Below are 12154 nucleotides of genomic sequence, written 5' to 3' on the forward strand. Positions count from 1 at the left end.
AATAAGTAATTTTATAACCATTCAAATATTATTTTAATGATTAAATTATGATTTATATAGCCATTGAAAAATAATTTTTTAAATAATTAATATATTCTGATGAGAAAATTATTAATTTTATAACCATTAAAATGTTATTCTAATGGAAACATTTTGAATTTAATAACAATTAAAATATCATATTAATGAATTTTATAACCATTAAAATATTATTTTTATGCGAAAATTATAGATTTTATACTTATAAAAATATTATTTTATGAAAAACTATAAATTTTATGATCATTAAAATATAATTTTAATGAGAAAAATACGGATTTGATAAATATTACAATATCATATGATGAGAAAATATTACTTGTCTAACTTTTTAAATATTACTTAAATGAGAAAATTATGAATTTATGGCAATTTAAATATTATTTATGAAAAATATATGAATTTCATAATCTTAAAATATCATTTTAATGAGACAATTATGAAATTATAACCATTAAAATATAGTTTTTTATAAAAAAAAGTTATAAATTTTATAACCATTAAAATATTTTAATGAGAGAATTGTAAATTTAATTATTAGCAAAATATTATTTTAATTAAAACATTTTGAATTTTGTAACCATTTTAATATAATTTTATGTGGAAGCTGTGAATTTTATAACCATTAAAAAATTCAATGAGAAAATTATGAATTTTATAAAATGAGGATATCATTTTATGAGAAAATTATGGATTTTATATTCATTAAAATATTTTACATGCGAAAATAATGAATTTTATAATAATAAAAACATTATTTTTAAGAGGAAACTTTAAATATAACAACAATCAAATATTATTTAATGAGAAAATCATGAATTTCATTACTAATAAATATCTTTTAATTGAGAAAAATTAAGTATCTGTGACCATTAAAATATTATTTATTTGAAAAAATAATAGAATTTTAGAACAAATAAAATATCATAATTACTAGAAAATATGACTTTTATAACAATTAAAATATTATTTTAATGAGAAAATTATGAATTTTATAACAAATAAAATATCATTTTAATCAGAAAAATGTGTAATATTTGTACCATTAAAATATTATTTTGATAAAAAACTATGAATTTTATAAACATTGAAATATTATTTAAATTAGAAAATTATTCATTTTATAAAATTACAATATAATTTTAATGAGAAAATTAGGAATTTTTTAACCATTAAAATAATTAATAAGAAAGTTATGAATTTGATAACTATTAAAATATTATTTTAATGACAATATTAGCAATTTTATAACCATTAATATATTATTTTAATTAGAAAATTGTGAATTTTTAAACCATCAAAAAATGAGAAAATTGTGGACTTTATAACCATTAAGCTATTATTTTAATGAGAAAATATTAAATTTTATAATCATTGAAATATTATTTTAATGAGATAATCATTTGAAACATTACCTACTTAGAGAGGTATAATCGTGTAATATACACGTTCAACGTTTGCAAAAATATATGCAGATATTACATGGAGGTTTACAATCATTTGACCATTAAAAAAGCAAAAACTCTCTTATCAAATAATTAAATGAATTAGTATCGATATCGGTTAATTAATTGGAATTTGTTATTTAAGAAAATAATCGGTAATTGCACAAGAATCGAAAAAAAAAACTTTGAAAATCGTCCTATCACTGATACGAATAAACTCTAATAAATTAAGACCCGAATAAAAGCGGTGAGAGGTTACCGGAATGTTGTAAAAATAACAAATGTTGCCAGAAAAATATTTTAAATGAGAATAATAGTTTGAATAAACCAAATAAAAAAGAGGGAAAAGATTTTGACATTTTTAAGCAATAAATGAGTGGCGTTTGGGGATGAAGAGGAAGAAGGCATAAGTTTAGGAGAGGAAAGGGGCATAAGTTTTTTGGGTTTGTTTTTTTTAATCTGGAACAAATGTCATAATATTCCAAATTCCTTAACTATTTAGAGAGTTGCAGTGGAAGCTGCTTGATTTGATACCTCGCAGTTTTCCACAGAAGCCATATTTGCTCCCGACAAATGAAAACACAGGTGAGTGCGAAACTCGGTGCGAAAATTACTGTTTAAGAAGCCGTAAATAATCGGGTTAAGCGCGCAATTAAGAGTCCACAATTCGAACGCGAAACAGACAAGGAAATTCACAGGGCTCTCGGGCTCATGATGCATGAAGGATTTCCAGAAAGAGGCGCTAATAAAACTTGGTATGCAGCTCGCGGCGTACACTGCCGATATCCACATGACGGTCCGATTCGTCTGGTTCAGCATTTTCGTCTCAGCCACGGACTTCGATATTTTTATCCTCTCGTTGATCGCATCGAAACTAGATTTCCGCATTCTCCTCTGTTGCGACAACTGGACGTGTGAGCGGGTTGTTTTCATAACCCTCCAATAGAGTATGAACATTGCGACCAAGACGCAGACCAAGAAGACAAACACTGCAATGAAGTAAGACCACTGGTCATTTTTGATGTAGTAGATGCACGATTGTACACGTTTTCTCTCGTCCACCTTGTAAGATAGGGGTGAAGCAAACACGGCCACCGGACTGGCCAAGAGTAAGGAGATGATAAAAACAGCACCTGCCAAAATCTTGGCCATTTGTCTACTCACTTGAGTTCCCAGGCTAAAACACACCTTTATGTATCTCTCCACGGATATGACAAGCAGTATTAGTGCAGAAAAAATATAGCAGACGAATATAAGGTAGCCCGAACATTTGCAAGAAGCAATCGACGGGTAGTAATAATAGACAAAAAGTCTATACATCTCCATCGGAATACCGAATAAACAGCTGATTATATCCGATACTGCGAGCAAGGTGATTAATAAATGAACGTTGCTCTGTTTAAGACGAAATCCGTAGATGTAAATGACAGATGCGTTTCCAAGAATTCCAAGCGCCGACATAAGACCAAGAAATACCAAAGCAGGAATGCGGTAACGAAAAATGTCTTGATTGAATTCAGCCGATTGTTCTAACGTGGTTGAATTAAGACCGGGCATGATTCATTTATCTTTCACGTCTTTTTATGTTTTCTGTGATCAATTAATTGAATGTTCTTTTGTTTTCTTTTTAATTACTTATTTTTTTAAATAAATGTTGCTAATCTTTTTTAGGTTTCTAAAATGATGAAATATATGTACGAGTAGGGGGTAACCGTCTACATGGAATTACACAAATTTATCTTTAACTATAAAGCCAGATTATAAAAGTCTTCCAGTTGTTGGGAGCAAGTTCTTAAATGGACAGATTTCGTGTTTCCACACAAGAGCTTGTTTAAACGCATTTAGTATAGAACAAGGCAAAGCTATATACAAGTTTTATTTTAATATGAAGAAATTCATACGTTATTTTTTAAAACGAGATTATGAATGTCCGCTAGTCATTTTGAAACTCCACCATTTTGTTTCATAAGATAAAACAGGAATGTCAATTCATTGGTATGTAATTATTTCTTACGACATTTTATCTGCTTACGTCTAATAATCTTAAGCTAGTTACCAGAGAGGTTGAAATTGTTTTTTAGATATACAAAATGCAAACAGAAATAAATTCCAACAATCTGGAATCTACAAGCAAATTACGGCAGTCCTCCACTTGTTTGGGACACGATTTGAAACTGCCAGATGTGTGTAGACGCCATCGGTTGTGTATATATGTATTTGATATCCAACGATGCCAAAGTTAGAAACAGTCCCTTTAAAAAGCAATTACAAATGTCTTCAGTTCTTGGGTGCAAGTTTGGAAACTTCAGTGTCAATTAATGTATTACACCCTGTATATAGGTTCACTCAGTATAACCGATTATAAAAAAAATATGTTACAAATACCGTGAGTGTGTGGTATTCCATGATTTGGATTTGCGTTTAAATATTTCGTGATTAAATGTTTTTAATTTTAATGAGATAACCTCAGAAAAAAAAAAAACGGTTTGTACGAAAAGAAAGTTGAAAGAGAATAAAACTTACGTTCGTCCATGAGTGGTGTTTTTAGAGCGTATCTAAATGGGCTGATTATCATGAAAAATGCGACAATCTTGAAGTTCACAACCAAATTATGAAAGTTTTCCACCTATTTGGGGCAAGTTTTGAAATTACCAGATTTTGTGTTTAGGCACCATTGGTTGTATAAAGCTATTTGATAACCCAACGATGCCAAACTTAGAAACAAAGTTTATTTGAATCACGGTCCATTTTAAAAGAAATTAGAAATGTCCTCCAGTTCTTAAGTGCAAGTTTGGAAATTTCGCTATCAATTAATGTACTGCAATTTGTATATACGTCAACTCGGTATAACTGGTCATAAAAAAACATTACATTGAATATGGCAATGCAGCATTGAAAATGGCGTCTTAAAAGTTTGTTAACATTTGTGTATAAGTTCTTGAACTTTTTTAAACCGATGTAAACGATAGAAAACTTTTTTGTGTGTGTTTTCGAATCAAAATAATCCAGAAGTGTGTTAGAAAAGAAGTTGAAATAAAATCACATTCGTCAAATTTAATTAATTTAACTAATGTGGTATGTAATAATTTAATTAATTTAACTAATGTGGTATGTAATAATTTAATTAATTTAACTAATGTCGTATGTAATAATTTAATTAATTTAACTAATGTGGTATGTCATAATTTAATTAATTTAACTAATGTGGTATGTAATAATTTAATTAATTTAACTAATGTGGTATGTCATAATTTAATTAATTTAACTAATGTGGTATGTAATAATTTAATTAATTTAACTAATGTGGTATGTAATAATTTAATTAATTTAACTAATGTGGTATGTAATAATTTAATTAATTTAACTAATGTGGTATGTCATAATTTAATTAATTTAACTAATGTGGTATGTAATAATTGAATTAATTTAACTAATGTGGTATGTAATAATTTAATTAATTTAACTAATGTGGTATGTAATAATTTAATTAATTTAACTAATGTGGTATGTCATAATTTAATTAATTTAACTAATGTGGTATGTAATAATTGAATTAATTTAACTAATGTGGTATGTAATAATTTAATTAATTTAACTAATGTGGTATGTAATAATTTAATTAATTTAACTAATGTGGTATGTCATAATTGAATTAATTTAACTAATGTGGTATGTCATAATTCGCATTGACGTCTAAATGTTCCGTAAACTGACAGTGATTAAAGGTTCTTATTTTAAACAGATTCGACCGACAGAGAAATGTTTTGTCCAAAACAAAAATAAATCTAGTAAAACCGATGTTAGTTAGAAATTAAGTTCGAAAGGGGATAAAAATCTACAAAGCAACAGTAAAATGCTTTTGGTTACCCGATTTCGATAGAAACATTTTAGAGTTCGACAAAATGCTTCTTCTAAACGTTGTCAAATAAGACTCAGTATGAAAAGAGTAATTGGAAAGCTATAATGCACAAGCGTTTGTATCCTGCATCGAATGGGATTATATATTCAAGAGAGGTTGTGAATTTTTTTTTTTAAGTCATCGGGTGCAAGTATAAAAAATCGGTAATTCCAGGTAGAAAACTGTTTTTCGTTTGTATCCTCCGTTGTTTGAAGATTTCACAGGAAAATATTGCAGAATATCAAAAATATCCAATATGTTTCTTTTTTATTTGTTCGTGATCGTATATGTTTGTTTGTCTTTTTGCTCTTTTTATGGAAGAGTGAATTTCACTCGACTGATGCATCCTCCATTTTTTTGTACGTTTTGAGGTTTGAAACTTTTGGGTGAATCATTACTACTCACAAATATCGGCCAATATCCATTTTAACCTAAGTGATTTTACTAAACCTCTATATAATACATACATTTAATACAAAACAAGCCTTTGTGTCATAAAACCAATAATAATACTTAATAATAAAGGGATGAGTATTGTCATGTTAAGGATATTACAAGTTTTATCCGGTTACGTAGAAGTTTCGCTTTCCTTTTATGTCGAGGGAGTGTAAACCAAAATTCATGTTCCTGTCCATGTCCAATATCAACATTTCTTGTTGAGCCGTCCTCTTAAATAATTAAACCATACCCAAGTTCAATTATCTCTATCTCTACTCGTATACGAAATAAACTTTGTCTGCATGTGTATGTGAGTTCGTTCCCTATGGACTTCAAAACGGCTGGGTCGAGTTTTATGACATTTTTTTTTACACAGTGATCACCACTTATCAAGGCCCGGAAGCCACTCAGGGATAAGGGTTATTGCAAGTACATTACGTTAGTGTGGAGATTTGATGAAGTGTTTACTTAAGGGGGCGGTTAATTAGGAATTTGTTAACGTTGGACTTGAACACATCCAAGTTGTAGTCCGGTGGGAAACAGGCAGACGGAACAGAGTTCCACAGGCGTGCAGTTCTAAGAAAGAAGCTTTGTTCATGGAATCCCCGTTTTGATTTAGGCACAGATATAGAGTGGGGGAAATTTTTCACAGTGGATTCAGCTAGACGGGTGTTTTTCGCGAAAGATTGGCGAGGGGAGACCAGAGATTGGAGTTCAGACGAGCACCTGCCCTGGAAATAACAATAAAACAAGGATAGGCTCGATACGTCTCTTCTGTGGGAGAGGTTGCAGGGTAGAGAAAAGGGCATCCCCCACTAAGCCACGAAGTCTATTTTGTACTCTGTCAAGGCAGGATAGGCTGTTTTTAGCAACTCCTGCCCAGAAATTTATTAAACTTTATGTGCTTAGCAGGGTTCTTAGATAGGCTTTGTATCGAAATGTCTCCGATAAGTATCGATAATCGATAGTCAAAATAATTCGATGAAAGAAAGAACAGGCGATTTTGAGCAAAGTTAACGCCTTACACAGCCTAACATAAGTGCATTTAAGAAGTTTTATTACCACACAATCAGAAAAGCTCAACATATAAAATCAACAGTAGTTTCTTCGATATGACAGGGGCGCATTCAAGATTAATGTTTTTGTTTAAAGGACAATTGCACAATGATACTTGACTTTTTCATTTTACACTTAAATTCAAACCATTATCACCGCACAAATAGTAAGGCCAGGCATGTCAAATCAACACTTAGTTCTTTGCTATGACAGGAGCGCGTTCGAAATGGATCTTTAGTTTAGAATATGATACTTGACTTTTGTATTTAAAATGTGAATTCAAGCCGTTATATAGAAAAGGTTTTACAAATTTAACAGTAGATTCTCTACAGTGCAATGTAGACTACAATGTATTGTCGACTAAATCACTGTAGGGAGGCATGTGAATCTTTTTCCTAGTGCACCGTTGTGATTCCCGAACTAAAGCAGGAAACCAATCGATTTAATTAAAATATGGGCGATTTCAACGATTTCGATGGCAATAAAAATATAGGAGTGTGAAACATTCGTTTATCATTATTCAATCCCGGCCAACGTCGGGTCACCCTGCTGGTTACTGGTAAACATGGTGTTACCTTACCTACCGACCACCTGACACTCCTTTACTTATATTCTGCTTTGGTTTTGCGGCCTGAAAAGGCGTTGCCTACCTCTGGAAAAAAAAAAAGAAAAATATTCAAATTATCTCCAAACTACTGTTAAGAAAAGTGTGATAAACCTTCGTGTTCCATGCCGAGCCATAAATTGGTAGAGCCATTTAGTATGCCGACGGTGAAAACCGTCAGCGTATATAGTTGGATAGTAGATTAATCGGAGTCGGAAATTGGAAAATCAAAACATTTGTGGCTATCGGAACCGGGAAAATTTTAGCCTAATTTCCGATTCCAAAGACATTTTTAAACTAAAATTTGATTTTGCATTGCTGGTACTTGTGCTAAAATGAAGAATATTCATTATTTTTGACTTTCAGTAAAATCAAAATCTCCACATTATATTATACTTGCAAGGTAACACGAAGTTCTTCGGGATTAAATGCTGATCATCAAAAATTTCACCCTTCCATATTTTATTGTCATCGAAATTGGTGAAATCGCCCATTTTTTTTTTTCAACCAAATCGATTGTCTACTGCAGTGTACTGTACGAAAGTTTCACAAGTTTCCCCACAGTGACGTAACCCAAAATACATTGTAGCTTATATTGCACTGTAGAGAAACTACTGCTGATTTTATAAAACTGTTTTTATATAATGGCTTGAATGAAAGTTTAAAATGCAAAACTCAAGTATCATGGCTCAATTGCGCTCTAAACAGAAACATTAATTTCGAACGCACGTCCGTCATATCAAAGAACCTACTGCTGATTTTATATGTTGGATCTCTCGGCTTTTGTAGTCATAAAATTTCTCAAATGCCTTTGTGATGTTAGGATGTATAAGATGTTAGCTTTAGTCGAAAACGACGTTCCTTTTTTTCATCGTATTTTGTCGATTATTGATTATCGATACTTATCAGAGACATTCCGATACAAAACTTATCTAAGAACACTGCCAGGTACATAAAGTACTTTAGGAGTCTGTAGGGAACGGACACACACACAGACAAAGTGTATTTTATCTAATAGTAGAGATTATATATAATAACTAGGGCTGGGACAACAGCATATTCTTATCTTTGTTTTGACTCTCGAGTGTGTATCCGTTGATATGTTATATGCTTTTATATAGAGTGATGTGGTTCCGGGTTGATTAACTGTGTCGGATATATACTCGAGAGTCAAAACAATGAAAAGAATATGCTGTTGTCATAGCGCTAAGTATATAGCATAAAACTTACGGTGAAAATTTAACTTCTGCATAAATATGAAATTTGGGATATTGTCAGGCGGATTCTTTTAGAACAAGTCGTTGTTGATTTTTTTTTTCTTTTTTATATGCGAAATCATTTTCAAACAATTCCTCAAAGATATGGAAACATTAAGAAATCATGTATGTGTGTACTGTTTTCAATCTATCTTAATTGATGTCGATTTATTAGTAATCAATAATCAATAATCAATATTTTTTTATGAAAAATATCTCAATTCATCTAAATATCCTCCATCGTTTGTGCTAGTCTATTCAAATTAGTAAAGAATATTAAAAAGATATCCAATATGTTTCTTCCGTGCTTATTTATTTTTAGTACTGCGCTATTTTTAAACAGTTTTTTGGTCTCCGACAAAAGGAGGGTGGACCTGTAAATCCACCCTTGTCCGTTCGTCCGTTCGTCAGTCCGCATTTTCTCAATAACGACGCTTTGGAATTTTTTGAAATTTTGCACAAACATTAAACATGATATGAGTAAAAAAGTAAAAGAATCGATTTTCCAGGAAATTTCTGCCCCCCAGAGGTGCCTTTCGGGTTAAAATGGCTAAAATTGACACTTTTGTGCTTATTAAAAAAATTTGACACTTTGGATTTGTATAAAACTTTCTGAAAAGTTGTAACTAACTGATTTCTATATAATTTTGTTTGTTTATACTTCGTGATAACTCTTGGGTGTGCCCGAGTGACCTTTTTAAGGCTAATAATTTTCCGAGTGACCTTTTTAAGGCTAATAATTTCCCGAGTGACCTTTTTAAGGCTAATAATTTCCCGAGTGACCTTTTTAAGGCTAATAATTTTCCGAGTGACCTTTTTAAGGCTAATAATTTCCCGAGTGACCTTTTTAAGGCTAATAATTTCCCGAGTGACCTTTTTAAGGCTAATAATTTTCCGAGTGACCTTTTTAAGGCTAATAATTTCCCGAGTGACCTTTTTAAGGCTAATAATTTTCCGAGTGACCTTTTTAAGGCTAATAATTTTCCGAGTGACCTTTTTAAGGCTAATAATTTCCCGAGTGACCTTTTTAAGGCTAATAATTTCCCGAGTGACCTTTTTAAGGCTAATAATTTCCCGAGTGACCTTTTTAAGGCTAATAATTTCCCGAGTGACCTTTTTAAGGCTAATAATTTCCCGAGTGACCTTTTTAAGGCTAATAATTTCCCGAGTGACCTTTTTAAGGCTAATAATTTTCCGAGTGACCTTTTTAAGGCTAATAATTTCCCGAGTGACCTTTTTAAGGCTAATAATTTCCCGAGTGACCTTTTTAAGGCTAATAATTTCCCGAGTGACCTTTTTAAGGCTAATAATTTTCGGGACTATTTTTTTGTCCATATTTGTCCAAAAATTTTTGTGTATGTTTATTTAGCAGTTTTGCATGGTGCTGAACTCAAATTTAAATGTGTTAAGGCCTTGGGGACTGTTGGGGCTATATGGGGGGGATTATGGACAGTCATTTCTTTTTTTTTTTTTTTTTCTTTTTTTTGCATGGTGCAGAACTCAAATTTACATATGTTAAGGCCTAAAACTGCACCGTTTGTTCATTTCCACGATGATTTGACGTCCCCTGGGAACTTTGGGGGCTAAAGGGGGGGGGGCAAATGCTGAACTTGGTCAATGTTCTTATGCCTCGTTCACTGTGCACTCATAGAGGGGCCATGCATGCTTCATTTTTTCAGGTCAAATTCAAGTTTCATGATATCTTTTTTATTATTATTAAATTGTCAGGTGAAAGTACAGAATAGTTTCAAAACGCCCTCCCCTTCTCTTGTTTAGAATGGCTTTCGAAATAATAACGTTATTATTTCAGCGCGGTACTAAAATACATAAGTACCGTTTCTTGCTTATTTGTTTGTGGCTGTATATGTTAATTCGTGTTATTATTCGTTTGTGGAAGAATAAACTTCCTTTAATCGACGCATCCTCCAGGTTTGACCGCTTTGAGGTTTGAGTCTTTACTGACGCTAAGTAAAATAATTATTGTTCACAAATCTCAGTCCCCATTTTTTTTTTTACTTTGGAGGCACTATCTGTCAAGGCCTAAATGTCACTCGAGGATAAGCGTTAATAAATGTAAGATGGTAATGTAGTAATCGCTAATGGTATGAATTGGGTAGAATTTGATTATTTATGAGGAAGGCTCAACAAGAATTTATTTACATTGAATTTTAATGCTACTATGTTGTATTAAATCGAGAAGCAGACCAGCGGAACAGTGTTCCACAGGCAATCAGTTCTAAGAAATAAATTTTGTTCGTGGAATCTGCGTCTAGATTTAGGCACATTTAGAGCGTGGGGAAAATCATATATAGTGGTTGTAGCTAGTTGTGTGTTTTTTGTGAAAATTTGGCAAGAGAGCATAGATTGGAGTTCAGTCGAGCAATTGCCACGAAATGTGAATACCTTTATGAATTCACTAAATAATTATATTTAATACAAAAATAATTTTTAGACGCGTGCAAGCGACTCTATAAGTCACTCCGTCGGTCCTTCCGTCCGTCCGTCCGTCTGTCGGTCTGTCCGTAACACTTTTGTACTTGGCCTTTTTGGTTAAGATCAAAGGTTTGTTGCTAATAGATGCTGTTCTTAGCTTCTTAAGCTTTTCTTGGCCTTTTGGAAAGGATCAAGATGTAGTATCTGTTCCGGCAGATGCTGCGGGTGGGGACCATGTGTGGGGGCAGCCCTTCATACCAGTTGTCACTCTCCGGCTCTCCTACTCCCCGGGGAGTTGGTCCCCATTTCCCCTTCACTCCTCACATCAAAAATCGACCTTGTGCCTAATTTGCTCAGTGGAGGAGCAAATAAATACCCTTTTCTTGGCCTTTTGGCCAAGATCAAAGTGTAGTATCTGTTCCGGCAGATGCTGCAAAGCTAAGACTAGCAAAGACCAGCTATGACTAGCAAAGACCATATGTGGGGGTAACCCCACATATCTGACCTTGGTCACTGAAGGGGCAACCCTTCATACCAACAGTTTCTAATCCAGCCCCCACTTCCCTCCTCTGGGGAGCTGGATCCCCCTCTTTCCCTCCTCCTTCCCCCTATCTCCACATTAAAAACGGCCTCCTGCCTAATTTGCTCAGTGGGGAAGCAAATAAATAAACCCTTTTCTTGGCCTTTTGGCCAAGATCAAAGTGTAGTATCTGTTCCGGCAGATACTGCACTTAAGATAATTTGTACCAGTCAATGGAGGGGAAACCCTCTATACTGGGACAATTATTATTTTTGGTAACCAGAGTGACCCCTTTTAGGGGAGCTGGTTTTTACCTCACATTAAAAACGGCCTTGTGCCTAATTTGTTCAGTGGGGGAGCAAATAAATACCATCTGTTCCGGCAGATGCTGCAAGCTATGACTAGCTATGACTAGCAAAGACCAGACTAGCAAAGACCAGATGTGGGGGCAACCCCACATGTCTG

The 12154-nt window shown here is 32.8% G+C and overlaps 1 protein-coding gene and 2 pseudogenes across 1 annotated transcript; 2 read left to right on the forward strand and 1 right to left on the reverse strand.

Moving 5' to 3' along the window:
- Nucleotides 1-1233: 1233 nt before the first annotated feature.
- Nucleotides 1234-4674, reverse strand: LOC145255532 (galanin receptor type 1-like). The gene has a single exon (XM_080113990.1). The coding sequence runs from the start codon at nt 3039-3041 to the stop codon at nt 1983-1985; it is 1059 nt and encodes a 352-aa protein (XP_079970116.1). The 5' UTR covers nt 3042-4674; the 3' UTR covers nt 1234-1982.
- A 6869-nt stretch (nt 4675-11543) lies between these two features.
- On the forward strand, nt 11544-11759 carry LOC145255998 (U2 spliceosomal RNA; annotated as a pseudogene).
- A 79-nt stretch (nt 11760-11838) lies between these two features.
- Nucleotides 11839-12052, forward strand: LOC145255929 (U2 spliceosomal RNA; annotated as a pseudogene).
- The last annotated feature ends 102 nt before the right edge of the window (nt 12053-12154 follow it).

Source organism: Euprymna scolopes, chromosome 31, assembly GCF_053919585.1.
Source record: "Euprymna scolopes isolate OS-2025 chromosome 31, ASM5391958v1, whole genome shotgun sequence".
NCBI lineage: Eukaryota > Metazoa > Mollusca > Cephalopoda > Sepiida > Sepiolidae > Euprymna > Euprymna scolopes.

Excerpts from the sequence above, each read along its gene's own strand:
- LOC145255532 (XM_080113990.1), bottom strand. The coding sequence starts at position 3,041 with ATGCCCGGTCTTAATTCAACCACGTTAGAACAATCGGCTGAATTCAAT.